Raw genomic sequence first — 27,736 nt, forward strand, 5'->3', positions numbered from 1 at the left:
AGGCACTAAAGAAACACATGAATTCATTTCGTAACGGCAAGTCAATCTTTATGATTTTGGATGCACACAAAAAAAAACTTTATTATTATGTAGATATATTGACAAGGATATCACTTCGTCTAGTGCTCTATTTCATGCTACTATTTAATTGCGTAACATATATTCTAAAAGATCCTTTTTTATTTATTCTTTGGTCAAACTTCTTAAAAAAAAACGCTTTCATTTATAGAAGAAGTAAATATATTTATTTATGTAAAAACAATTCTACCAAAATCCCAAATATTATGCATATTCCCAATAACAAACTCTTAAATATCCACCAAAATTCTAGGTGACTTTTTTTTTTCACTAAACCAAAAACACTCTTTTAATCACCAATTTCCTTTGATGACTGATTTGTGACTTGATCAACTAAACAGATTAGTGCAAGTTCGTGTGATTTCTGACGGTTCATCAAGCTCGTCGGCTCTCCTTAATTTTCTCCGGTTCGATCTCTTTTATTCTCAATATTTCTTTGTTACACCACAAAAGCTATTGAAGTTTTTGTCCATGCCTAGTCCTCTAATTTTGGATTTCTTTTTTAATATATTTTAACTCATAGTTTTTGCGGTAGCAATTGAATTGGGATGATTAGGGAAAAAAAAATACAAATCTTAAAGAAAATATATAAATTACTAACGTAGGCAGTCTATATATGATGATAGGCTGAGTCTTTTCCAAATCCAGGAAATAAAGTTAATGTTATAGGGTTAAAAGTTTAGGCTGAGGTTAGAGTCTACAATATAGGTTTAAGGTGTATGATTTTGATTTTAAATTAAGCGTTGATGGTTTAAATTATATGAATTCTTTCTTGATTTTGATATAATTTTCAGACGATTATCTTTGTGTTTTATTTAACAAAAGATGGAAAAAGCTAAAAATCTAATTAGTTGGCATTGAATCCCTATCGTATAGGACATTTTTTCATCATCACTTAAAAAACTAAACACCGAAAAGTTTCCTCTTACTTGCAAATGTGTGTGATTCCACTCATTCCTCTTTCATGATCTCAATACTCAAATAGTTCTCACCACCAATTCCTCAAGAGAATTCAAGTTTGTTTTATTTTTTATGGTCTTAGTCCATTAGAGTTTCCACTGTTTTTTTATTATTATTATTTGGATTATTTTTGCTTATAAATAGTGTTGAACCTTGTTTGTGAACTTCATCCTAGAGTTTAGGGATTTATCTTAGGAAAGAGAATATATTTTTTCTCAGGGACTTTAGCTCTATTTTGCTTTTTTACCATCTTAGTAAAAGGTTTTGGGTTCTGAATTTGGTTCATAATTCTAACAAATTTCAAGGTAGATTTTAGTTTTTCTAGAGCTTATCTTGGAGATGTCAAAATATTATGTCTTTTCTATGTGTAACCAAACCTTTAAATTTTGAGACTATAACCAAATTTTATTTTCTTTAGGTAAACAATTTAGAGTTTTGTTCCATGGTTTTTGAGAAGTAATAAACTAAGCAAAGTGAGCAATATTATTATTGTGTATCAGAAGTCACAATCAAATGATCAATAAACCACGCTTCTCTTGCTTTCGCTTTAAATTACTCAACCATATTGTATTTCTTTCTTCTCTTCTTTCCCGCAATCTCTACTCTTTTTTTCCCTCCATAAAGATGTAAATTATTATTATTTTCAATAATTTTTCTCTTAAGTAGTTAGAAACAAAAACATAATTACTTTGATGATCATAGTTCTTCATTTTTTCTTAGTAGACTTCATTACCAATGGAAGAAGATAACGGCGAAAGACAACGTGACAACGTCGGAACTTCCTCTTTCTTTAAGACATGTTTCAACGCACTCAATGCTCTTTCAGGTGAATTATTCATATTTGGTTCAATTCACACTTATTTTGTTTAGTTGTCTCTCTGACATAATAATTAGTTGATATCACTTATTATGATATTCAATGGCGTTAGGAATTGGAATATTATCGGTACCATATTCACTTGCTCGTGGAGGATGGTTGAGTCTTTCACTTCTGTTACTCCTAGCCGCAACCGCCTTCTACACATCCTTACTCATTACAAAATGTATGAACGCGGACCGCAACATCAAAACATACCACGACATTGGAGAACGCGCATTTGGTAGACCAGGGAGAATCATTGTGTCACTCTTCATGCACCTAGAACTCTATCTAGTCACCACAGGTTTCTTGATCCTCGAGGGAGACAATCTTCACAATCTTTTCCCCGGATTTAACATAGAAATGATCGGATTGAGATTGAATGGCAAACAAGCGTTCATGGCCACTGTCGCACTCGTTATCATGCCAACTCTATGGTGGGATAATCTAAGCGTCTTGTCTTATGTTTCTATGAGTGGGGTTTTAGCTACGACTGTGACTCTTGGATCAATATCGTGGGTTGGAGCATTTGATGGAATTGGGTTTCATCAAAAGGGAAAGTTGATTAATTGGAGTGGGATCCCTACAGCTTTGAGCTTATATGCTTTTTGCTATGGTGCGCATCCAGTTTTGCCCACTTTGTATTCTTCTATGAAAAGCAAACATCAGTTCAAAAATGTAAGTCATTTCTACACTAACCAACCACTATCATTAACCAACAAATCCATGACCGCTTACATAATATCATCTACATTTTGCTATGGTTTTATATAGGCCTACACAATTGTTATTTCCCGTCTAGATTTGATTCGGTTTGGATAAAAATTTATAAGTAAATAAAAAAATAAGTAAATATCTTAGTATATTTAAATGTATCTTTCTTCATCTTTAATAGCAATTAAATATTAAGTTTTAATTACATCCCTTGATTTAGCTAATCTAGTTTGTTTGAATAAAATTTGGGCATGCTCCTTTAATTTCACTATATATATTTTTTTTTGGCCTGCAGGTCCTACTTGTATGTTTTATATTATGCACCATAGGATACACCTCAATGGCGGTATTGGGCTACTTAATGTATGGATCACAAACATTATCACAAATAACACTGAATCTTCCAGTTCATAAGACGAGTTCGAAGGTGGCTATATACACAACCTTAGTAAATCCTGTAGCCAAATACGCATTGATGATCACACCAACGGTGAACACCATAAAAGATTGGTTCCCTTCACATTACGCCAAAAAGACATACTTGCATCTCTTGATAAGCACGTTTTTCATAATAAGTAGCGTCTTCATCGCCGAGACACTTCCCTTTTTCGGTTACATGATGTCGCTGGTTGGAGCATTACTAAGCGTTACGGTTTCCATACTTCTGCCTTGTTTGTGTTACTTGAAGATCTCTGGAAATTACAAGAAGATTGGGTTTGAGACTATAATGTTGTTTGGAATGGTGGTGTTGAGTGTTTTCGTTGGAGTTTTAGGTACTTACATCGCTATCAGAGAAATAATTGGAAGTGTATAATAAAACTATATACAGTATGATTGTTAGTATTCTGAGATAAATGGTAAATTTGCATTCCCCTAGCTAAACTTGGGATACAAGATTGAGCTTTTGCTAAGTGAATCAAGGAGAACAAATGCGTTAGTGATCAGATTGGTTAGCATAGTTTGTGTAGATACTGATTAAGTTAAATAGTTCGACATGTCCCATTTTTATCTCATATTATTATTATGTGATGCTTCAAAGTTTAAAGAGACTAGGCACGCTACGCCACTATTAGCCGAACCTAAATTTTCAAAGTTTGTCATTTTGGTTTGGGGTTGGTTCTTATAGCTGATTCGATCAGTATGATTTATTTTCAAACCAAAATACATTGAAAATTTTCTAAATCGATAACTAAACCAAACCAAACCGATAATCCAGTCAAACAAAATATTCGTTTAAGGATCATAGAACATACGTAACCGAACGAAAATATTCGAGAATCAAACCGAACCAAACCAAATATTTATTTGGACAATTTTGTAAAAACCGATATTAACCAATTCAAGTGAACAGTTTGATCCAAATTAAGTATTAACCGAAGCATGCCTAAACCCAACTAATAGTACTGTGCAAATGAAATGGTTTTAAAATGTTTAATTCGAATAAAGTGGGTGATCAAAAATAAATATATATATATATATAAAATATAAAAAAAAAATGAACTGAATAATTTTTGAACAAAATATAAAAATATAAAGTGGGTGAAAAGGGAAGAGTGACTCATTGATCACTAAAGTTTAAAAATAGGAATCCAATTTCTCAGGTAATCATCAAAATCAAGAGGAAGAAGATGAGTAGCTCTGATCCACCACCATCATCATCTCACAACGTCTTCGTCTACGGTAGCATTCTAGAACCCGCCGTCGCCGCCGTGATCCTTGATCGCACCGCCGATACTGTCCCCGCCGTTCTCCATGGCTAGTACGCTCTCCCTCTCTTCCTCTCTCTCTCTCTCTGTGATGGTTTTTAATTTCTGGGTTTGTATATTTGTAACAGTCATAGGTATAAACTCAAGGGTCTTCCATATCCTTGTATTGTACCTTTTGAATCTGGAAAAGTCAACGGAAAGGTTTGATTTTTATTTTTCTTTTTATATTTGTTTGTTTCTGATTTTGATCTATGGATTTGTTCTTAGAGTCAAATTGGGTATGTTGTGGTGAAGGTGATAACTGGAGTATCTGATGCTGAGTTAAACAATTTCGATGTGATTGAAGGTGTTGATTATGAGAGAGTTACTGTTGAAGTTGTTAGAGTGGTAAGTGTGTGTTTTGGTTTTAGATCTTTTGTTTTGTTTTTTATTACAATGTGAGATGCAATTATGTGATTTTGCAGGAGTGTGTTTTGGTTTTAGATCTTTTTGTTTTGTTTTTGATTACAATGTGAGATGCAATTATGTGATTTGTGATTTTGCAGGACAATGGTGAGAAGATGAAGGTTGAAACTTATGTTTGGGTTAATAAAGATGATCCTAGAATGTATGGAGAATGGGATTACGAGGTTTGTTAATTCGTAATCGAGTCAATCTATATTAGTGGCTAAATCATATTGGAATCGTAGTTGTTTTGTTGATGGTTGTTGATGTTGGGATGGTTGTGTGTTGTGTTTTGTTAGGAATGGAGAGTGGTTCACGCGGAGAAGTTCGTGGAGACGTTTAAGAGAGTGTTGGAATGGAACAAGAATCCAAATGGGAAGAGTAGAGATGAAGCTATAGGGCCATTGGTGTTGTCTCAGGATTGATTTGATTGTTTGTTTGATGAGCTGAGAACATCATTTGTTATTTTATCTACTACTCTTGGAAGGAGAAGAGTGAATAAGTGTTATGAGTGTTTTTGAAATAATGTGTTTGTGTGTTTTTGGTACTTGAAACTGAGTCCTTCTATGTGATTTTTGTATGAATCTCTTGTTGGTGGTACGTTCTGGTTTCTGAAATTTGAGAATCTTGAATTCGACTAGTACTAGTTGGTCAATACAATATATGTTTAACAGTTTCTTTTTCTTTTTGGTTTTAATGTTAAGTTAAAAAAAAAAGTAATTGATAAAATGTTTGACAACTGTGGGATTTCGGACTAGTACTAGTTGGTCACGCCCTTTCGGACCAGAGCCTAAATCTGGCGCCTTAGACCACTCGGCCAAATTGTCATTGGTTAAACATAGTATAACTTAACATATATATATATATATAACAATATAACAAAACTTTAATATCTTAAAAATTTAGAAGAAACGAAAAAAACAAGGATTTTAATTTACGGGGTCTTTTTCTATTATGAGGATGTATATGTTAAAAATCTATTGTAGAAAAATATGATTGAAATTATGTATACAATAAATCAGAAAGAAAAAAAGATAGAATTTTCAGTATTCCACAAATGAAATTAAAAGAAAATGTAACCAATCTTTTGTAAAGGAGAAAAGAACATGCAAGAAAAATTGTAGAAACGGAAGAGGAAATATAAGCAAATGGGCATGGAGCACTCCACTAAATAGCTTACAGAGATATAAACCAACCCATCTAATAGTTTCAACAACAACAAAAACATATGCCCCTCCTACTTACTTCATAGATGCACTCATCCAGCTTGGTGGCTCATGTTGGTGACCACTTTTGAAAAATATTTGAGGGATTAAAAAATATCTACAAATTTTTTAAAAAATTAGAAAAAGAAAAGTCTAAGTCGTAAATTTCTTTTACAATTTTGTATTCATCTATTCTATAAAATATAGGTTAATCTCGGAAAGCAAAAGTAATCTGTTATAATATATTTTGTTATCATTGTCAAGTTTCTAAAATTTTGACAAAAAAAATATCAAATCCAAGTCTGAATAGTTTGAAATCTATCTTTCTAGTTTTGAGAATTTAACATAGGTAAACTGTACAGTTTTTTTTTATAGAATAACTTCAAGAGATAAATGGAAAATTTGTATATCTTTGAATTTGTCGAATTCATTTGTAATTTTTAGAGATAAATGGTAAATTTGTAAGAAAAAATGGTAGCAGTTTGTTTGTAGAGGATGCCAAGAAAATAGTCTAAGAAGGTAGGCTTTAACATTAAGAGAAAAGTCAAGTAAGGTTGGCCAAAAATTAGTGAACAAGTCGAATCAGTTTCAAGAGAATGATTTATAAAATACTATTTTAATTAACTAAGTAACTCATTCATCTATCATCTTCCCACTATTTCAAACAAATAAACTCAATATCCCACAGTGAAATCATAAAAGATGACTAGCTCCGATCAATCTCCATCGCACAACGTCTTTGTCTACGGCAGTTTCCAAGAACCAGCCGTCGTAGGTCTAATCCTTGAATGCACTCCTATCATCGTCTCCGCTCAACTCCACGGCTAGTACGTCAACCTTCTCCGATTCTTATCTTCCTTTGTTTACTTCGATTTCTTCAAAAAATTATAATCTGGTTTATGGGTTTTGTGCATTCACTTGTATAGACTCAAGGGTCGTTTGCATCCATGCATATCTCCATGTGAGAATGGTGTAGTCAACGGAAAGGTTTTTAATTTTTCATCTCCTTCTTTTACAAGAAGTTAGGGTTTTGAATCAAGAAATTGGGATTTTAGATCACAACACCTGAAAAAATGGTTTTGATGTTTTGGTGTAGATATTAACTGGATTAACAGATGCTCACTTAGAGAATTTAGGTATGATTGAAGGAGATGATTATGTGACGAAGACTGTTGAAGTTGTTTTGACTGTAAGTTTCTAGCTACTTTAATAATCCTTGGAATTCTGTTACTATATGATGATCTTGAGATTGCTTAAAGATATAAGTTTTTATTTTTTTTAATTCTTGATTTGATTCAGGACACTTGTGAGAAGATGGATGTGAAAACATGTGTATGGGCAAACAAGGATGATCCTGATATGTATGGAGAATGGGATTTTGAGGTTCTTTTTACAACTTGCTTCATCAAAATTTAATGAGTTTTATTGCATAATGGTTTTGGTGAAATGTGTGTGGGTTTGTTTGGTAGGAATGGAAGCGGCTTCATATGGAGAAATTCATAGAGGCTTCCAAGAAGTTCATGGAATGGAAGAAGAATCCGGATGGGAGAAGTAGAGAAGAGTTTGAGAAGTTTGTACACGCAGATCCTTCGGCTTCGGCTTGAAGAATTTGTATGCCTTTTATCTCATCTTATGTGTATTCTTGTTTCCCATGCATCTACTAGATATGTAGCAACCAGTCTCATTTACTGCGAATATATCGGTCTCATTACAAAAGACAATAAGAGGCTTTGTTAGTTGGGAGCACAAAGAAGATGAGTATCTTATATTTGTTTGTGAACATTGAGTTGTATGGAAGTATGGTGTTGTATTATCATTTCCTAAATGTCTTTTGAAATAAAATCATTTTTGTGTTTAGTGTTATACTGTAATCAGATAAATCACAATGGCTCTCTCATTAATTACATCTACTTAAATAGTCATGAACTAATTTGGTCTGTTCGTTGGAATAAAGTATCAAATTGAACTGAGCATCTTCGTTCACGTGTCCAACAATTAATACATTTTTGAAGTCTAGTGTAAAAAGAGCGAAGAGTGTTGCCCAAAGAGTGCGAGTTCTGCAAAGTGCGAGTTCTGCAAAGTGACTCGGAGAACCTTATGGAACTCACAGCTGACACCATTATGGAAGCCAATCTTCGATCCTCTACTCTACAAGGCACCCCTGTTACAAACTTCCAGTTGGAGGAATCCATTACGAACCTTCCTATACACGCATCCCCTCCTCGACTTAGGGAAACTGGCAGTTCGAGTAAAAGAGGTCGGGGACGTTCTCCCCTACAAAAACAAACCAGTAAGTCAAATCGCAACTTACCGGATGCAAAATCACAAAAACAAAATTTTACAAAAGGATCCCCGCGTAAAAGTTCAGATTCAAAAAGCACAAGTAAAGCTCCTTCCCCCCAACCAAATAAAAAAAGAACCTCAAAAGGGTCCAACAACTCGAGCTCCCGAACCCCAAATGCTTCCTCGGGTCATCAAACCCGAACTCTCGATGGTGATCAAGTCCAACCGAGATCAACACCACCACCACCCCAACTTCTGCCCCTCCACGAGCTACCATAGTTCGTGGAATCAAGAAGAAAAAGGCGGATTTTCATAAACCGCGAACCCCTCTACCTTAAGGATGGTGAGCTGGAACTGTTGTGGGCTGGGGAACCCCATAACAGTCCAGCAGTTGAAGGAAATCAGGAAAAAGTTTTTCCCTCATGTTCTCTTCTTAATGGAAACCAAGAATCCCTCGGAGAGTGTCCAAAAAACCTTACAGTGGCTAGATTATCCGCATCAGCACCTTGTTCCCCCCCCCACTCTCCTGCCGCAGGTGGTCTCGTATTGTTCTGGAAATAAAACATAGATATGGAAATTCTTACTTCTAATCAACATTTCATAGACAGCAGAATTAAAGCAAAAGGCAGAGCTTTCTCTGCTACTTTCCTCTATGTCGATCCAGAGAGAAGTAAACGACTCCAAGTGTGGAACCTCCTCCAAGAATTTGGTTTAAGCAGATCCGGCCCTTGGTTCATCACGGGTGACTTCAATGATATCATCTGCAGCAATGAAAAGGTGGGAGGCCCTGATAGATCTGAAGGATCCTTCTCTGACCTCCACACTCTCATGTCCACTTGCGACCTATATGATCTGAAGCACTCGGATAATTTTCTCTCCTGGAGGGGAAGACGGTACTCCCACTTAGTCAGATGTCGACTATATAGAGCGATGTCGAATAGTGATTTGATTATGGCTTATCCTTCTGGTAGAAGTGAGTATCTGCGTTTTGAGGGTTCAGATCACCGTCCCTTGGTCACATCTTTTGATCCTGCCAAAAGGAACAACTTGAAGAAGCCATGACTGATGATGGGATTCCACAGTTTATCATTGATGATCTTAATCAAAAACTCCTAACAGCTTACAAACAAGAAGAAGAATTTTGGAGTCAACGGAGTAGACAACTTTGGCTTACCCTTGGAGACAAGAACACATGGTATTTCCACGCTGTAACAAAGACCAGAAGAGCTATCAATAACATTTCTATTATCAAATCAACAAATGGGACCAAGGTCTATGAGGAAAAGGATATTGTTAAAACAATTGCTGACTACTTCCAAGACATTTTTACCTCGCAGGAAGGCCCAAGAGCCAATATTGTTAAAGAAGCTCTATCCCCATGTGTTACTCAGGAGATGAATGATAAGTTTATATCCATGCCTTCTCCTTCGGAGATCCAACAGGCATGTTTCTCAATCCATGCAGAGAAGGCTCCAGTCCCCCATGGTTTCTCGGCTAGTTTCTTCCAAACTAACTGGAACACAGTTGGGGAAGCAATCACTACAGAGTTCCAAACCTTCTTCATCACCGGGACTCTACCTGAAAAAGCAAACACCACATATGTAAGTCTCATCCCAAAGATAACCACCACTCAACAGGTCTCCGACTATAGACCAATAGCACTCTGCATAATATACTATAAGTTATTAGCAAAACCTCTGCAACCTGTTTTAGATTCCTGATGTGTCTGTATTTTATAGGTTTTAACCATAGTTTTTAGGTTTGTTTTGAGTCTTTTATTGAGTCAAAGTGTGTTTTTAGAGTCTTTTTAGTCTTTTATGAGTTTGTACATGTTCTAGGCTGCTTTTGAAGGAAACTTAGTGTTTTGGGGATGAAAGCATCCACTTGGAGCTATATTGGTTGAAGACCATCGGACAAGCTAGCAATTGGAGCAAGTGCAGAAAAGCATCCTGGATCGGCTGATCCACATTCGTATCAACTGATCTCGTACCCAAAGCAACTTTTCCTTTTTCATTTTAAACCGACTTTTAGGGTTTTATTTTACTATTTAAGCACGAGGCTCGACCTCTAGAAGGTAACCTTTTAATTCTATGCCGCTTTTGAGACTTGTAAGCTTGGGAGAAGATCTCAAATTCTTTGTATCTCTTTGGAGAAGATTTCTGAACCCTTTTACTTATCTTTGCAATTCAATTATGATTTTTTCATCCTTGTTTTGTTGTTATTTTGTTTCTATGTCTGAGTAGTTCTACTTTTGGGTTTCGGGTTTCAAAAGGGGGTTTATGATTCACTAAACTTAGGTTTGTTAGATTTGGGATTGATCTTATTGTTCTTCACCTATAGTTGTTTTTATTGCTTAAGCTAGACTGATCACCTAGGTTAAGATATTAGGTTAAACTCATCGTGGCACCGAAAGTGTTGTTGAGTTACTTGAAAGAAACATAGGTGAGCAAGGTGGACCTTAGCCAACGGAAGTTGAAGTTGAGGCACCTTGTGAACAAATTAGACTTGAACATTAACGCTTGCTTGTTTAGTTAGATCCAAACGGAAGTTTAGGATCTAGTTATTTCCTTGCAAAGTTAGCTAACGCTGCGGAAGTAGGTTAGCTTTATTATTGTGATTTGAGTTCAAGGACGGTTCCTAATGTATTCCAATCTATCATCTAAATCTGTGATTGTAATCCCCTAACTGATTCCCTCCGCCCAATACTCTTCCTTGATTGCAAAACTTTTAATTATTTTCCTGCTTTTAATCGATTACTTGAAGCACAAACTTTCTCTTGCTTTAGCTATACTCGATCTATATAATTTCATAGTGTATCGTTTGGTCTCTGTGGAATTGATCCTGAAGTGTTACGACGACACCACTAGATCGTGGTTGAGTGCACATTAGGTTTTCTTTGACACTAGATCAATTCCTGTATCTTGGACCCCAGCGTGCTATCTCTGATAATGTCTTAATAACTCACGAAGCCCTGCATTATTTGAAGACCTCGGGAGCCAAAAAAAGATGTTTTATGGCTGTTAAAACCGACATGAGCAAAGCATACGACAGATTAGAATGGGATTTTATAAGGGCTGCTTTTGAGAGAATGGGATTTCACCAAACCTGGATTCAGTGGATAATGCAGTGCGTTTCCACGGTCTCATACTCTTTCCTCCTCAACGACCAAGCTAAAAGGTTAGTTATACCCCAGCGAGGAATCTGCCAAGGTGATCCCCTGTCCCCTTATATCTTCATTATTTGCAGCGAAGTACTCTCTCGTCTCTGTCTGAATGCTCAAGCACAAGGCAATCTTCCTGGACTGAGAGTCGCAAAGGGGAGTCCGAGAGTAAACCACCTCCTGTTCGTTGACGACACTATGTTTTTCATCCGCTCTGACCAGCATAGTTGTACAAAACTCCGCAGTATCCTCCAAAAATATGAAAGTACATCGGGTCAGAAAATCAACCTAGATAAATCTTCAATCACTTTCTCTACAAAAAAACCCCCCATACCTAAAGGACCAAGCGAAAAGAATACTTGGTATCACAAAGGAGGGGGGTCAGGGTGAATACCTTGGCCTACCGGAGTTGTTTGGCAGGAAGAAAAAGGATCTCTTTGCCTCCATTGTTGATCGTATAAAGCAGAGAGCACTCAGCTGGTCTTCAAGATTCTTATCCATAGCGGGGAAACTCACTATGCTTAAATCGGTCCTTACTGCTATGCCATCATACACCATGTCCTGTTTCCACCTCCCTGCTTCCCTTTGCAAACGCATCAAATCTGCACTTACTCGCTTCTGGAGGGATGCTAATACTGAGAAGAAAAAAATGTCTTGGTTAGCCTGGAAGAAAATAACAAAACCTCTCAGAGTTGGTGGTCTAGGTCTGAAGGACTTACAGCTTTTCAATAAAGCTTTACTGTCCAAGATCAGCTGGAGATTGATCACAAAACCCAACTGTCTCCTTCCTAAAATTCTTCTGGGTAAATACTGTCACTCGTCGTCCCTACTTGAATGCACTATTCAAAATTCTGCTTCACATGGTTGGAGAAGCATTTGCTTAGGCCGGGACCTCATCATCAAAAACCTAGGGATGCTAGTGGGTTCTGGTTCCTCAATCCCTCTCTGGCGAACCCTGTGGCTTTCCATTTCCTCTCCACAGGCACCAATGGGACCACCAACAGAAGCCCATCAGAACCTTAAAGTCGCCGACCTTATTCGACCAGGATCATGTGAGTGGAATCTAGAACAAATCCAACTTATCATTCCATACCATGAAAAGGAGATCCTCAAACTCAGGCCAAGTGCAAAAGGTTCTCCATATATTTAGGCTTGGCTACCTAGCCCCGATGGGGTGTACTCTGCTAAGTCAGGGTATTACGAAGCCTCCAAGCTAGAGATTGAACCCGAAGACTCCACCAACCTACCTCCTCCAACCCGTGACCCTTTTAGCTGGCAATCTAATATCTGAGCAACCAAGACATCCCAAAAAACCAAGCTCCTCTTATGGAAAGCAGCCCAATATGCCCTCCCAGTCGGAGAGAATCTGAAGTACCGACATATCACGGATTCGGCTCAATGTCCCCACTGTAGCAAAGAGGAATCCACGCTACATTTGTTTTTCCACTGTCATTTTCCTCGACGAATATGGGATCTGGTACCCGTTAAAAACCCAATTCTCCCTGATACTATCACGACACTGAAGGATGGTATAAAAAAGACAAACGAGCTCCTGTGCTTACCACCTTCTAGCTCTGGGACCAATCTCCCATTGGATATTCTGGTCTCTGTGGACCACCCACAACCAACTGATCTTCAGTAAGAAGAAAATCTCGGAGGAAGATACTGTGCTCACAGCCCTGATTAGAGCCAGAGAATGGCAATCGGCTCAATCCTCCATCCCAAAACCCACCAAGGCACCAAGACCTCCAGTAACCACCAGATCAATCCCGGCTCTGACCTGTTACACGGATGCCTCCTAGAAGGTACGAAGCGGCGGGATTTGGGTGGGTTATCAAAGACCAATCCGATGCTATCAAGATGCAAGGATCTGCATCCTCGACCGATGTAGGATCTCCCTTGATGGCCGAAGCGCTGGCAACTCTTACCGCGATGAGAGTTGTAAGTGAATCGGGTATCATCAACATCACTTTTGCTTCCGACTCGCAAATGCTAGTCCAAACCCTATGTCAGAAGAACCTCCAGAAGGAACTTCACGGGACTCTCCACGATGTCCTAGCTCTATCTGCTACCTTCAATTCATGTCTTTTTACTTTTATTCCTCGGAATCAAAATCGACAAGCTGATGCTTTGGCGAAGGAGGCTCTCCTCCGGTTATGTATCGAACCCTAATTGCTTTTAATTAAAATCCCTCTTTGCTCAAAAAAAAAGTGTAAAAAGAGCGAAAACGTTTCAGGGATTAAATGAAGTCTAGTGTATTTGTCCCAACGAGAACACCACTTGTGCAAATTCTACATAGCTTGTGGGATGTATATGTTAAAAAATCTAGGAAAAAAGATGGCTACCTACACCAAGTATAAGAGAATACATGGTCACACATACCAAGTATATTATTGTATTTTCAACTACACGAAGTATATATATTAGATGGCCACATGCATGAACTATATGACGTCATGTGGTCAACACCATAAACATAAAATCCAGTACACCGGTGGACTGACTCCGGCAAGACCAACATTGGCTCTGGCGTTGACTAAATTTTTTTTATTAAAAATAATTATTTTAAATCATTAATGGGTTTTCATGATTAAAAAAACATATTCAGTTCAATATCTAAATATTTTTATATATCTCTAATGTATTCATTCTTATAATTAGTTAATTTTTATTCTTAAATGTAAACTAATAGTTAAATAAAAATCATTGATAATTATTTTCAAGATGTAATATAAAGGTATTTGCAAAAATACTCTTATTCTATACCTTTATGCAAACATACCCTCAAATCAAATATATTGTTTTGCTAAAATCAATTTTTTGTATCTTTATCCTTTATATATTAGAAGTAAATATTGTGAGTTTATTTTGTTGTTGTTTACATGTTATTAAGAGTATCTAAATTTTATGGTAAAAGTATCTAAAATTTTGTACAAGATTTAACATGTAAACTTTAGAGTAAAAGGTCATATACTCAAATCTTTTGCATATTATTTTTCTAATGAAAGTATTTGAATTTGATTTTACTGATTTTGTAGTATTTAAATAATCTGATTATCAATAATTATTAATGATTTTTATTTAACCATTAATTTAGCTTTAAAAATAAAATTAACTAATTATAAGAATGAATACATTAGATATATATATATATATATAGATATTGAATTGTATATGTTTTTTAATCATGAAAAAACAAAAATGTTTCTATATAATATTTATTGTTTTTGTTTTTTATTAGAAAAAAAAATAATTTTTTTTATCAACGTCGGGCTTCGCCTGAGTCAGTTGACCAGTGTACTGGATTTTATGTTTATGGTGTTAACCATATAACATCATATAGTTCATGCATGTAGTCATGTAATACATATACTTCGTATAGTTAAAGATACAATAGTATAATTGGTATATGTGACCATCTATTCTATTATACTTCATGTAGCTAGTCATCTTTTTTCCAAAAATCTATTGTAGATAAATATGATTTAAATTTTATTTATAAAAAATGGGAAAGAGAAATACAGAATTTTCGTTGTTCCACAAAAAAAAATGCAAAGATTAATTGGAGGCGTTGGTGAAAGCTAATGCTTTTCTGGATTTGTTAACTAGTGTCAAAATTTGATTATCAAATTTTGTTTTTATCTTTTTTTTGCCAAGGTTGCTCTTGTGTAAGTGTAACTCTTTTGTAAAGCTTTAAACTTCATTATTAATGATATTTACACAGTATGCCAAAAAAAAATCAATTATTTACAGAGAAAAAGTGGCAAACAAAGAAATATTATTGAAACAAAGTGTTAAGTCATCAATTTTTTAAAAAATTTCCTCTATTATAGAAAATATAGAATTTCGTAAATAAAGTGAAAAAACAAATTGTTATCATCTTCAATTTTGTAAATTTTGAAAAATAATAATCAAATGGAATAATAAGTCTATTTTTGTTTAATTTTCAAAATTCAATGTTAGGTAACCGTACAGATTTTTTACAAGAGAATTTTATGAGTTGAATTATCTTGAATTTGTAGAATTTGATGTAATTCTTTTACGACAAAAGAGTCAAAAAGATAGGCTTATGTCAGTAAGACAAAAGTCAAGTAAGGTTGGCTTTAGTCAAGAGAATATAAAAAAGTACGACACTACCTAAGTAAAGTAACTCATTCAGCTACCATCTGCCTCTGTTTCAAACAAACTCAGTGAAATCAGAAAGATGACTAGCTCCGATCAATCGCCATCCACAACGTCTTCGTCTACGGCAGTTTCCAAGAACCAGCCGTCGTTGGTCTTATCCTCGAGTGCACTCCGATCATCGTCTCCGCTCAACTCCACGGCTAGTACGTCAACCTTCTCCGATTCTAATCTTTTCTTTGTTTTCTTCGATTTCTTCAAGATTGGTTAAAATCTGATTTATGGGTTTTGTGCAGTCACTTGTATAGACTCAAATGTCGTTTGCATCCATGTATATCTCCTTGTGAGAATGGAGTAATCAATGGAAAGGTTTATGATTTCTCATCTCCTTCTTTTTCAAGAACTGAGGGCTTTTTGATTACAAAACTTGAAGAAAATGGTTTTGATGTTTTGGTATGCAGATACTAACTGGATTAACAGATGCTCAGTTAGAAAATTTAGATATGATTGAAGGAGATGATTATGTGAGGAAGACTGTCCAAGTTGTTTTGACTGTAAGTTTCCACTTGTAATTGTGTTTCCTTTGATGATCTTGAGAATATTGCTTAAAGATTTAAGTTTTTTTTTTTTTTTTAATTCTTGATTTTGGATTCAGGAAACTTGTCAGAAAATGGATGTGGAAACATATGTATGGGCAAACAAGGATGATCCTGATATGTATGGAGAATGGGATTTTGAGGTTGAAACCAAACTTCTTGCTTCATCAAAAGTTAATGAGGTGTTGTTTTAAGGTTATATTGCTTAATGGTTTTTGTGAAATGTTGTGTGTGGGTTTGTTTGGTAGGAATGGAAGCAGCTTCATATGGAGAAATTCATAGAGGCCTCAAAGAAGTTTATGGAATGGAAGAAGAATCCGGATGGGAGAAGTAGGGAAGAGTTTGAGAAATTTGTACTCGCAGATCCTCCCACCGCGGCTTGAAGAATCAAGAAAATTATCTTTTATGTGTTGTTTCCCATCTATATGTATATGTAGTGATCAGTTTCATTTACTGCAAAAATAAATCAGTCTCATTATAAAGTTAATAAGAGGCTTTGTGAGCATAAAGAAGATGTTTTGTATCTTATATCTGAAATACATAATGAGCAAACGACATGGCTTTCAAGTGCATGAGAAGCTTTTCATCAGTCTGTCGACGAAACTATCTCGTTTGATTTCCTCTTCACTCCCTGTAACAGTATTCTTCAATCTAACAACCCCGCCTTTGAGTTCTTTTTGTCCCACAATCACCATCCAAGGAATTCCAGATTCCATGACCAGCTTGAAATGCTTTTCGGGTCTTTTGTTCACAAGGAACTCTGCTTTTATGTTAGCATCCCAAAGCTGACTTGACAAATCTGGAGCTTCAGCTAGCTCATTAGCCACCATGACACTAACCAACACTTGTGTCTCTGTTGATCGAACCACCTGCTTTGTGCCAGAGTTCCACTAGTGTCATTAGTTACAAAACAAAAACAAAACATGTCAAAAGCATAAGTGCCGTGCTTAAGGTGTTGTGGAAAGGGCATTTGCCCTAAGCCACCAATTTTTAAAAATTTATTAGGCCGCATTTTTTTCTATCTAGGCTTATATATGTGTCTAAGTTGATAACATAAATATGTTTGTAAAGTGGTGTTTTGTTTGAGAAATCCATGACATTATGTTATTACAAGAAAATTAATAATTTTTTATGTATAAGAAAATTTCTGGACATAAAATAATTACGTTTTATAGTCATAACTATAGTATAAACATACTAACGTAAGACATTAATAAAAAAGATAATTAAAAATAAAAGAATTATGTTTTGGAATTGTGGCTGAAAATATTTTTAGGAAAAAAAGATAAAAAAGTTTGGTTAATACTATTCTTTCATCTTTTTTTCATCTTAAGATCACTGTTGTCTTTGAAATAAAAAAAAATATATTTTAACATCTCACAATTTTTATCCCCCTAAGCCACAAATAAGCTGAGCACGGCACTAAAACACATATCAAAGTCCCCAAGTTTATACCTCGTTGTGAAGCTCTTCCAATATTGTAAACACCCTCTCAATACCGAGACTCACACCAACTGCTGGAACTTGTCTTGTCCCAAACATTCCAATAAGGTTATCATATCGCCCACCAGCCCCGATTGATCCAACCTTTAAGAAAGATCAAAAACTTTCTTTGTTAGACTGTTCATCCCACCCAGAAAATTTAAAAAAGAAAAGAAACATGTAACAACATACGTACCTCAGCTCCTTGGCAGACGGCTTCAAAGATGATGCCAGTGTAGTAATCAAGACCTCTCGCAAGACTCAGATCAAAGACTATTCTATTGATGCAATTCGATCTTTCAAGTGCTTCAAACAGAATACTCAAATCTTCAAGTGCTTCTTTTGATGATTCGTTACTTAACAGCTCACTCCCTTCTTGTCTTAGTTTCGACAACAGTTCAATAGGTTGTCCTCTTTCCTTTACAAAAGTACCGATTCTGTCTGCTGTCTCTGAAGACAAACCCTTCTCTTCCACCATTTCTTTCTTCACTTTCTCAAACGACTGCTTGTCTAACTTGTCAATACTCGAACATATGGTTCTGTACTTTTCCGGAGGCACTCCACATAGCTCCAAGATACCGTCAAGAAGCTTCCTGTGACTCAGCTTCACCTCATAATCACCAATTTGTAGTTCATCAAGCAGTTCAGTCAAGATCTTTACAACCTCGAAATCAGGTGCCATTCTTTCATAAAGACCGGCGATATCGAGATCGCATTGATAAAACTCTCGATATCGTCCTTTAGATGAGTTATCCCTTCAGTATACTTTAGCTATTTGGTATCTTTTGAATGATGTGATACCATTCATAGCCACATAGCGTGCAAATGGTACAGTTAAATCATATCTTAAAGAACAGAGCTCTCCTCCCTGCAGATATATTATAAATTGAGCATTGAGGGCTAAGAACAACAAGCATAGTCTGAGTTAGCTATATATACCTGGTCAGCAATATCATAAATCAGCTTGGAGTCTTCTCCGTACTTTTGCGTAAGTGTCTCTCTTAATTCGAAAACAGGTGTATCAAGGGATGTAGCACCATGCCTCTTGAATACATTTTGTACAGTTGAAAACGCTTTTTCTCGTACTGCCATCTGCTCTCTTGCAAAATCACGAGTTCCTTGTAATGAATCAAACATTAAGTAAGGAAACAACATCTACCATCTAGTGACATATATGTAAGGACGAGGACTACCTTTGGGAGCTTTGGAAGTCTCCTAGTTTCGTTACTTTGTACAATGTCGTTTATTTTAGCCAAGAAGCAAGCAAAGGAAGGATCCTCCGGGTTCAAAAGAGACACAACTTTCTCCACCTCCACCGATCACTATCTTCACAGAACAATCTTTCCTTGATAAACTGGACAAGTATGCGTGTCCCTTTACCAAGGACAGGTTTTGTCTTCTACTCACCGTGAAGGGCAAAGAAAGCAGCCACAGCTTCGAAACCGAGAGTACTACACAAAACTCCAAGAGACTCACACACAAGGCGAGCAAATTTGACGTATTGTCCACGAGAAAGAGCAGTGTATGCTTCTTGGTGAGCATTCTGGTAGTCAGAAGAGCACTTTCCTCGCAAACTCGATAATACCTTCCTCAGATCATCGTTTAAAATAGACTCAAAACAAAGATTCAAGCGTGACATCGAACATTCTCTTAAGTAGTTAATAGCTAATGACAAAGACGACAATGATGTTCCCAAAACCTCATCAGCTCCTGCAGAGTTGTTTCCGGATTTCTTCTTCTTCACACCTTTGAGTCCTTTTATGTCAGAACGTAAAGTCTTGGCAACGGAACGGAACTTCCCGTGGATTCTAGGGATCTTTGAAACCGCTTCGACTTGTTGTTTCCCTACGAGTTCAGATCCGTTTAGCAGAACCTTGAGGTCGTTAGAAACTGCAATCGCGTCATTGTCCCCACACCCGTCTCCTGAATCCAACGAGATAAAAGTCAACACATCAGCCTTTGTAGCCTCGCAGCTCAAAGCAGCAACCGCATCCACAATCCGGAAAAGACGCCAACACTTTTTGTCGATCTCCGAACATATTCCCATCAATACATCATACGAATTCTCTCCTCCGACCAAGTTCTCCGGTAGAGAGAGAGAGCAACTTCCCTCTTTGCTCACCATCTCTATGCAATGCACACACGAGGAAGAAAGGAGAATAAAGAAGAAGAAAAACTGGCCGTCCTTTTATAAAACCCTAATACGAGATGGGAAAGGAAACGTTCCAGTTTTGAGACTTACCGACATGGGGCCAGATCTTTTCTTTAAAACATTTGAGAGACGTACCCCAAATTATATAGTCGGTTTAAGTTTGAAACATGTCGAAACGCAAACCAGCCTGACCAAAACAATAGAATATTTTTAATTGTAACCAATATATCACTTATTTCATAGATTTGGATTTCATGATTGATTGGTTAAATTATTTATCGTTACTTATGTATAGATTTCTTTTTTATGATAGGTTTAGAAAAATTTCTTTTCTTGAATTATAAATTTTCAGTAAATTTAGAATTGACATAGTTAATGTTAATCCCATCATAAGAAAACCGAAAGTCACAAAACAAGGAATCCATTACAAGACAAGACAAGCCATTACAATAATAAGTGGTTAAGGTAGACATGTCATCTGGTAGGACTAAGCAGGAGTTTTCTGACAAACTGCAAAGCTTTCAGGATTGATCGTAATGCTCTTCGTACAGTTATCTGTTTTGTAGATTCCCACCAATCTGTCTGCTAACTCAAACATGTTGTTCCTAAGACTGCACCATTTATTCATAGTATTAGTTAGACCTCAAGAACTGACCTAACTTGAATAAGTCAAGAACTGATTGAACTGACCTGATGATAATGAACTGAGCATCTTTAGTACGGTCTTTCACGTAATGTCCGACGATTGATACGTTTTTGAAGTCTGTTGTAAAACAAAAAGAGCGAAAACGTTTCAGGGATCAAATGAGTTTTTGGCAGATAAAGTATGATAGTGGGGGAATGGGAGGAGTTACCAAGAGCAGCGTCGATTTCGTCCATGACGTAAAGTGGAGTAGGCTTGTAGTGATGTAGTGCAAAGACTAGTGCGAGTGAGCTAAGTGTCTGTAAGTAAAAGAGGTAGAGAAGTTTTTAGGAGAGTTGACAGACAAACTGGTGATATAATGTGTGTTAAGATGTTTGTTTTTGTGAATGACCTTTTCACCACCGGACAAGTTTGCAATGTTCTTCCAGCTCTTCTTGGGAGGTCTTACACTGAAAACCACACCTTCTGAGAAAGGGTCCAACGAGTCTACCAGCTCCAGCTCTGCATCACCTCCGAGAGTGATCATCTGCAGAATCATATTTGTCTAATTTCTTAGGGATAAAGATAAAATGTATAAGATTAGGCAAAGAAAAAGGATTTTATAGTAAGATTTGAAAAGCAGCATTCATAACGTTTTAAAACCTTTCTGGATATTTTCATTATACACCATATTGTTATTCGCCAAGCTTTAGGAGTTGTAAACAATGTTTAAAAGGTAAACTAACCTGATACATTTCTTTGAGCTTTAAGGATATTGTGTTAAATCCTGCCATAAACTCATCCAACCTGAAAGGAATTTGTAGTCATCCAAGTTTAGATTCGCTTCATGACACCGAGAACAAAAGGGAAACACATATATATACAGAGAAAACTAGAGGTGTGGGATACCTTCTCTTTCTCAATTCATCATACTGCTTCCTTGTGTCATCACGCTCTTGGGTCACAGAGTTAAGTTCGTCTACCCGTCCATTGTAAAGTTCCACTTTGCTCCGGTACCTTTAAGTAATTATAGCAAACAATCAAGAAAGCTAGAGAAACCTGTGTAAATCGAAGTAAGGAAGAAACAACAACTAAATTCTTACTCGGCGATCGAGTCAAGATTTGGATTCAACTCTTTTAGCTGAGCCTCCAGTAAGGCAACCATTTCAAGAGCCCTTTTCAAATCACAAGCTTCATTCAAATTAATATCCATCAATGTTGCTTGGAGCTTGTCCGGATCAACAAGATCTTTCTGAATTCTGCAATATAGAATGACAAATTTTAGATGTGAATGAGGTAATCATATAATGAAGGATTTACCATACATACTGTTCCATATGCTTTGTGAGTGCAATCTGCAAGTCATTGAGTTTCTTCTTGTAGCCCTTCTCTCTCATTTCTAATTCATTGTATTTCTTTTTCATATCTTGGACTTTGAATTCTGCATCTACCTGTATTCAACTAGAGTTTAGATGATGAAAACAACACAAAGAAATACAGCAACCAGCAAGAAAGAAAATGATTTGGTAGTTTGTTACCCTAGATGCCTTCAACTCATCCACAGACTTTTTCAGATTCTCATAGTTGGACCTTGATTCAGTCAGAATGTCTTTATGCTCGTCAATCAACTAAAAGAAAGGACAGATCAGTGAATTTTATCCAAAATCCCAAATAATATCTAGATAATTTATGATTGAGATAAGAACTGTTAAAACCTTCTGTGTTTCTTTGTATGTCTCTTGGATTGCGAATGCTTTCTGTTCTATAGTTTTGAAAGTCACATGCAACTTTTCCTTCTCACCCTCTAGCCTCTCTTTTTCTCGAGTCGCCTCTTCAATCCCCTTTGTCAACTTCTTTATTAGTTTCTGGTTTGTTACTATTTGAACATTACACCGGTTGATCTCTGTATTATTTTTGTCGATATCCTAAACATGAGTAACATAAATTAGGACAAACTTAACTGTGAGATTACTAACAGCATGCTAAGAGAAAAAGCAAACTTACAGTCTGAATCTTCTCAACCTTTGCCTTTTGTCCTTTTAATTTCTCACCACCAGCGTTCTCTATGTTGGTTTGCAGCTCCAAAGCCTAAAATAAGAAACCTCATCAAGTTTAAATGCAGTAGTTCTATATTACAATGGAACAACTCCATCGATTTTGCATCTACTGATCTAAGCTCCCAAAGGAAAAAGCAGTCAATTTTTTTATAAACATGGCTGGTTAGACAAAAAAACATATTGCCACATTTTAAGACAAAAATAGAATTACTGATGCTACGCACATTATCCTTCAGCTGTTTAGAACCCTTCTCAAGGTTTTCAATCTCTTTTTCTTCTTTGGAGATGATTTTCTTAAGCTCTTTAAGCCTTTCGATCTCATCTGTCTTCGGCTGAGATGCAGTTTCCAGGGAAGCTAGTTGTTTTTCGAGATAATTATGCTCTGAATTGAGACTTTCAATCTAAAGATGAAAGAAAGAAACAATTGATTACATTTAAGGCAACTTGATAACATATCTCAATAATAGGGAGGACGATACTGATAAATTCACAAAAGACAGTACCTCTCTTTGGCTTTTTGCCAGTTCCATCTCCAGGCGAGAGACTTCGTTTTCTGCAGCTCGATATTGTCTCACAGCATTGCCAATCTTTTCGCGGATGTTGCTTAACATGTCAATAATTTTGGAGAGCTCATTTTCTGCATTAGAAACAGCTTCGCCAGACACACCAGTGGCTCGAATAGAGGTTCCCATTCTTCCCCCGCGTGGCTTGCCTCCCCCTCCACTCATGGTACCAGATTTCTCAAAGAGAGCGCCATCAAGGGTCACGACTCTTCGAAATTCTCTGTTCCCACCATATGCAATACGTGTTGCCTAATAAGCAAGAAAATTTGTATCTATTAGCTCAGCTTTGGTTCCAAAGAAACTTTGTATTTTAAGAGATATTACCCATCTCGGGTTTCACTAGATTAGCTGAGTCCATAATTTACTAATCTCAGTAAATGAATTCTGTAGCTGAGTCAGTCTTGATAAGCAGTCACAAATATACCTGATCAAGATCCTTTGCCACAACAGTGTTTCCCAAGGCTGCATAGAATGCAAGTTTCATCCTTTCGTCCTTTACTCTGATCAGATCAAAGAGGCGTGGTACATCCTCGGGAGTTTTCACTTTCTCCTTCAGTTTATGTATATGATCTGTTTGTTTTTCCTGCAAAAACGAATATTGTAGAAGGATTATTCATTCTTTATCTGCACGAGCAATAACTAGAACCTACTTGGTGAAAGAATATAAAGCTTCAATTACAGTCCCCTTGAAGATTTACTAAAACCACTCCCTACTGCATTTCATTTGCTGATTCAAAATCCACCATAACACGTTCCTAACTTCCTAATTTGATAATATTTTACTACGACCAACTCAGAATCACAGATCTAAGGATCCCTGTATGATAATAGTTTACTAAGACCGTCTCAGTATGACAGATCTAAGGATCCTGTATTACAATTTTTCTGTTTAAGTTGGCATTTTTAATAAATTGGCCAGGCTAGTAATTTAAATCGTATAAACAGAAAGTGGTATGCAATACCAATATCATAAATGTTGCAACGCCAAGATTTCCCTTCCGCAGCAGCTCAACACATGCTTGTGCTGCAGAAGTTGTTTCCACAACAATGTAATCAAGGCCAGCGCATGCAGTTGATATGGCGACATCGTATTTTGCTGCATAGGACAGCCATGTCAGTGATTGCTAGCTTTAATGTATTTCTTTTAAAATCATTTAAACGACCAACTGTGGATTCACATCTAAAATCCATTTACCATGAAAGATATTGTCAGTTAAAATGTCACACCTCATACTACAAGGAGAAAATAATAGTCTGCAATGTTAAAGGTGAGCAACGTATACACTGGATGATAGACCAATATACTCACCATCAATGGCACCTAAGTCCCCCATCCTTCCATATATTCCTTCAATTTGATTGTTCTCCTTTGCTCGTAAAACTGCCTTCAAAACATCACCCTGACTCTTCTCAGAATTCATTGCTGATTTGAGCTCAGCAACTTTTTCTCTGGCTGCCTGCTCCTGTGGAATAAGTGTCTCTTGTTCTTTAAGTGATTCCTGCAGAAGTTAAGATGCATACTCTCAGTTTCACAAGAACTACTACAAACTACAGTCATATCCTAATAAAAATACCTGCTCCACTTTCCGAGCTTCGATTGCTTCATGCTTCTTCTTCTCTATATCAGCTTTCCTAGAGGTAGTTGCTGCAGCTTTTTCTTCTTTTCTTGTTGATATATCAGAGAGCTGTTTCTGAGCATCTATGAAGGCTTTCAGAGCAGCTTCATGCTAGAATGACAAAGTGGTAATGATCAGCGAGAAAGCAACTCCATGAAGCATATAAAGATTTGATTATGGGAAACGAATTCTTTAAAGAAGCAGTTGGAGTAAGCTAATATAAACCTCTCTAGAAATTCTTTTTACTGCAAAAGTTCTCGACACCAAGCAAATTGTTATAACCATATGAGATGTACCTTCTTGCTCAAAAGTTCACTTTCGGATAATGCAACATCAAGCTTTCCCCTGTGCACGATTAGATCTTTTTCCCAAGGTTCTAATTCAGCACGAATCTTTGTAAGCTCAGACCGGTAACCTTCAGTTTCAACTGTAACAAAATTGACAGAAATAATTAATTGAACAAGCTTACTCTTGAGCAAATCGTTATAGATGGACTAGCATGTTTAACAAGTTGCCAATTCCAAGTCCTTTTTACTGCAATGTTATTAAAGAAGCTGCTAGGGTAACATGGACATCATTATTTAGGGCAAACGATCCTAAAGCATAACACACCTTTAGCTATCTCTTTGATTTCCTCTAATGCCTTCTCCTCATTAATCAAGACCTTCTGAAGCTTTGGTATATTTTCCTGAAGTTTAGGTATTAGATTTGTCGAGTCCTCAGACTCCTTTGTCATAACATCGATTTTGGATGAATCCTGCATAACAACACAGGTAAGGTATATGCACCCATGAAAAAGTTCAACCATCCTTCTATAACTATTATAACCTTCTCAAGTTTCTCTTCAAGTTTCTTGATTTTTTGCTTCACATGCTTCAAGTCCTCCCTATGTTTTACGTCCTGCCTTTCAAACTCTTTAAACTTCTCCTTACAGCCTTTAAGTTCATTATCAAGAACCTAATCATTGCAAAGGGAGATAAGGTGATTAACCATTTGTTGAAACTTAGGAGAGAAAAAAAAATTGAATTTAGCCTTCTCGGCAATAAGCATGAGAGCTGAACACATCTGGACTTCAGACATACCTCTTGTCTCTTCTTATGTTTTTCATGCACAGAATTGAATTCTTTTAACTCTTTTTCACTTTCGTCCATTTTCACTCTGAAACAGAAATATTACGATATTTGTTAGAAATGAGTTCATATAATTTCTTTTGATATTTTAAAGAAAATTGAGTAGTGCTTACCGCTCATCTTTCAGACTATTTTCCAAATTCTGCAAGCCTTCTCTCTGATCAGTAATTTTAGCTACAGTATCGTCATATGCCATTTTTGTAGCCTTTTCTTGCCATTTGAGATGTGATAACTCTTTCAGCATGTAAGTCTCTGCCTCATCCTTCACACCCTGTTCCAAAATCACATTAGCATCATATACCACAAAACCGGGTCACATAAAAGAAGGGCAAACGTCAACAAACCTCTAAGTTGTCTCTTTCTTTCTCAGCTAGTTTCACCATTTGTACAACTCCAGACCGCTTTTCATTGAGCGTTTCAAGCCTGAAATTTCAGAGGCAGTTGCAATTATATTAATAGCATCCAACAAATCAGGAACCACTTGCATCAAAATCTGCCTAGTAAATTATGAACACATTCACGAAATGGCAAATATGTATACGCATTACGAAGAAAGCAGGTGATATTGCATTTTCTATTCAAGGAATGTGCCTCAAACACAATTCTTGGGCATTGGCTTTTTAAAGGAAACTATAAAATGCATAGATCACTCACTGCTTATTTAATTCATCTATCTTCTCCACATATTTATTTGTTCCAATGATATCTTCGAGGTACTCAAGAAAACCTTCATCATGGGGACCTTGAGCTTTCGGCTTCATGAGTGATATCTGTTCTACCTCCCCCTGTCAACGTTCGAAACAATATTAGCAGGGGAAAATCGTAAACTCAACAATATGTAGGCTCTTTCTCTAAAGTGAGGACCTGAAGAATCAAGAAACGGTTGTTGTCAAGATCTACTCCTTTCCCCTTCAACTTTTTTGTAACTTCAGTGAAATTGCTCGACCTGTCATTAATATAATACTTGGACGAATTATCCCGGAATGCAACCCGAGTAATCATGAAATCACTTCCAGGAACAGTCTCATACGATCCATCTTCCTGTATTAATTCAAAATAACAATTCACATCACTACAAAGTCTTTTCCGAAGTCAGTGAAAACTACAGAGACAGGGAAGCTTTCCTAAAGGGCTACATAAAACAGAAATGCAAGATATATTAATAACAAGGCAAAATTAAAAAATTAAGCAAACAACAAATTTTTACCAAATCGATAATCTCTTCAAACTTTACAGAGACTCCAGCACTATCCAAGTTCTGGTGATTAGTTGAGTTGTGAATTAGCTCTGAAACTTTGTTCAGCCGCATCTGATATCAACAAAACATAAGATTACTCAAACAAAACTCAATCGAAAGAGCATAACTAAGATAAAAAGAGTACTACTTACCTGCTTAGCTCGTTTCCCAAACACAAAAAGCATTGCATCTATCACATTACTCTTTCCACTCCCATTAGGTCCAACCACCGCAGAAAAACTCTGAAATTTCAACAACCCAGTTAAAAAAACTTTCGAATTCAAGAAAACGCGATAAAACCCAAACCTAATCAGCTTCAATTTTGGAAAATGAAATTTGAGGAAATGTAAAAACCCTAACCTTGTGGAAAGGACCGACGCGTTGTTCACCAGCATAAGATTTGAAGTTCTTCATCACAAGCTCTTTGATGTAAAGCCTCGGCGTTCCAGATTTCTTCTGGTGGTTAGGCTCAGACTCGTCGCCGCCGCGAAACTCACCCCTTGGCTCATCTTCCTCCATAACCGCACCACCACTACTCTCTCACTCTCTCTCTCTCTCTCACTGGTCAACTCAGTGTTGACTTGTGTTTCAGATCGCGATATTTTCACCGGATTTGTCACTCCTTCAATCGTCGGCTAGTTTCCTGTGACTCGCTTTACTCGCCGGAGGGAGACGAAGAAGTTTGGCTTTTCAAAAAAACAAAAAAAAATACGAAATTTGAATTTTTTTGGTTTTTTTTTTTGTCGTCTC

General features: G+C 36.5%; 5 protein-coding genes and 2 pseudogenes across 9 annotated transcripts; 5 read left to right on the plus strand and 2 right to left on the minus strand.

Moving 5' to 3' along the window:
- Positions 1-310: 310 nt before the first annotated feature.
- Positions 311-3,487, plus strand: LOC104780130 (amino acid transporter AVT1I). 3 transcript variants are annotated; one of them, XM_087510159.1, is made up of 4 exons: positions 311-485; positions 1,762-1,864; positions 1,968-2,575; positions 2,907-3,487. In XM_087510159.1, exons 2-4 carry the CDS (start codon positions 1,774-1,776, stop codon positions 3,423-3,425), a joined length of 1,218 nt encoding a protein of 405 aa, XP_087366285.1. In that variant the 5' UTR covers positions 311-485; positions 1,762-1,773; the 3' UTR covers positions 3,426-3,487. The 3 variants fall into 3 exon arrangements, with proteins under 3 accessions (XP_087366285.1, XP_087366286.1, XP_010502898.1); XM_087510160.1 differs by lacking the exon at positions 311-485 and adding an exon at positions 1,010-1,664; XM_010504596.3 differs by lacking the exon at positions 311-485 and adding an exon at positions 1,205-1,343.
- A 531-nt stretch (positions 3,488-4,018) lies between these two features.
- On the plus strand, positions 4,019-5,401 carry LOC104780129 (protein AIG2 C). Its single transcript, XM_010504594.3, has 5 exons — positions 4,019-4,370; positions 4,446-4,518; positions 4,612-4,704; positions 4,863-4,946; positions 5,061-5,401. The coding sequence occupies exons 1-5, from the start codon at positions 4,240-4,242 to the stop codon at positions 5,184-5,186; spliced, it is 507 nt and encodes a 168-aa protein (XP_010502896.1). The 5' UTR covers positions 4,019-4,239; the 3' UTR covers positions 5,187-5,401.
- A 1,196-nt stretch (positions 5,402-6,597) lies between these two features.
- Positions 6,598-7,823, plus strand: LOC104783690 (protein AIG2 A-like). The gene is made up of 5 exons (XM_019244291.2): positions 6,598-6,793; positions 6,881-6,953; positions 7,063-7,155; positions 7,266-7,349; positions 7,436-7,823. Exons 1-5 carry the CDS (start codon positions 6,669-6,671, stop codon positions 7,568-7,570), a joined length of 510 nt encoding a protein of 169 aa, XP_019099836.1. The 5' UTR covers positions 6,598-6,668; the 3' UTR covers positions 7,571-7,823.
- Positions 7,824-13,200: 5,377 nt separating this feature from the next.
- LOC147945719 (uncharacterized) lies at positions 13,201-13,581 on the plus strand. Its single transcript, XM_087509340.1, has one exon. The coding sequence runs from the start codon at positions 13,201-13,203 to the stop codon at positions 13,579-13,581; it is 381 nt and encodes a 126-aa protein (XP_087365466.1).
- Positions 13,582-15,551: 1,970 nt separating this feature from the next.
- On the plus strand, positions 15,552-16,699 carry LOC104780128 (protein AIG2 B-like; annotated as a pseudogene). Its single transcript, XR_015596715.1, has 5 exons — positions 15,552-15,737; positions 15,828-15,900; positions 15,993-16,085; positions 16,187-16,270; positions 16,376-16,699. The product of XR_015596715.1 is annotated as a protein AIG2 B-like (transcript).
- A 697-nt stretch (positions 16,700-17,396) lies between these two features.
- LOC104783689 (histidine--tRNA ligase, cytoplasmic-like) lies at positions 17,397-19,768 on the minus strand (annotated as a pseudogene). The gene is made up of 4 exons (XR_015596716.1): positions 18,805-19,768; positions 18,549-18,730; positions 17,806-18,477; positions 17,397-17,714 (listed from the first exon to the last, which is right to left on the minus strand). The product of XR_015596716.1 is annotated as a histidine--tRNA ligase, cytoplasmic-like (transcript).
- A 307-nt stretch (positions 19,769-20,075) lies between these two features.
- LOC104780127 (structural maintenance of chromosomes protein 4) lies at positions 20,076-27,736 on the minus strand. The gene is made up of 28 exons (XM_087510161.1): positions 27,347-27,736; positions 27,139-27,228; positions 26,957-27,058; positions 26,614-26,790; positions 26,404-26,534; positions 26,094-26,172; positions 25,863-26,020; positions 25,702-25,777; positions 25,448-25,576; positions 25,232-25,376; positions 24,916-25,046; positions 24,578-24,730; positions 24,313-24,502; positions 23,966-24,099; positions 23,428-23,586; positions 22,944-23,252; positions 22,665-22,841; positions 22,388-22,471; positions 22,099-22,308; positions 21,922-22,011; positions 21,713-21,834; positions 21,487-21,642; positions 21,293-21,400; positions 21,130-21,190; positions 20,796-20,930; positions 20,616-20,703; positions 20,452-20,524; positions 20,076-20,372 (listed from the first exon to the last, which is right to left on the minus strand). The coding sequence occupies exons 1-28, from the start codon at positions 27,503-27,505 to the stop codon at positions 20,249-20,251; spliced, it is 3,750 nt and encodes a 1,249-aa protein (XP_087366287.1). The 5' UTR covers positions 27,506-27,736; the 3' UTR covers positions 20,076-20,248.

This window comes from Camelina sativa, chromosome 4, assembly GCF_030686135.1.
Source record: "Camelina sativa cultivar CO46 ecotype springtype chromosome 4, ASM3068613v1".
NCBI classification, from domain to species: Eukaryota; Viridiplantae; Streptophyta; class Magnoliopsida; order Brassicales; family Brassicaceae; genus Camelina; species Camelina sativa.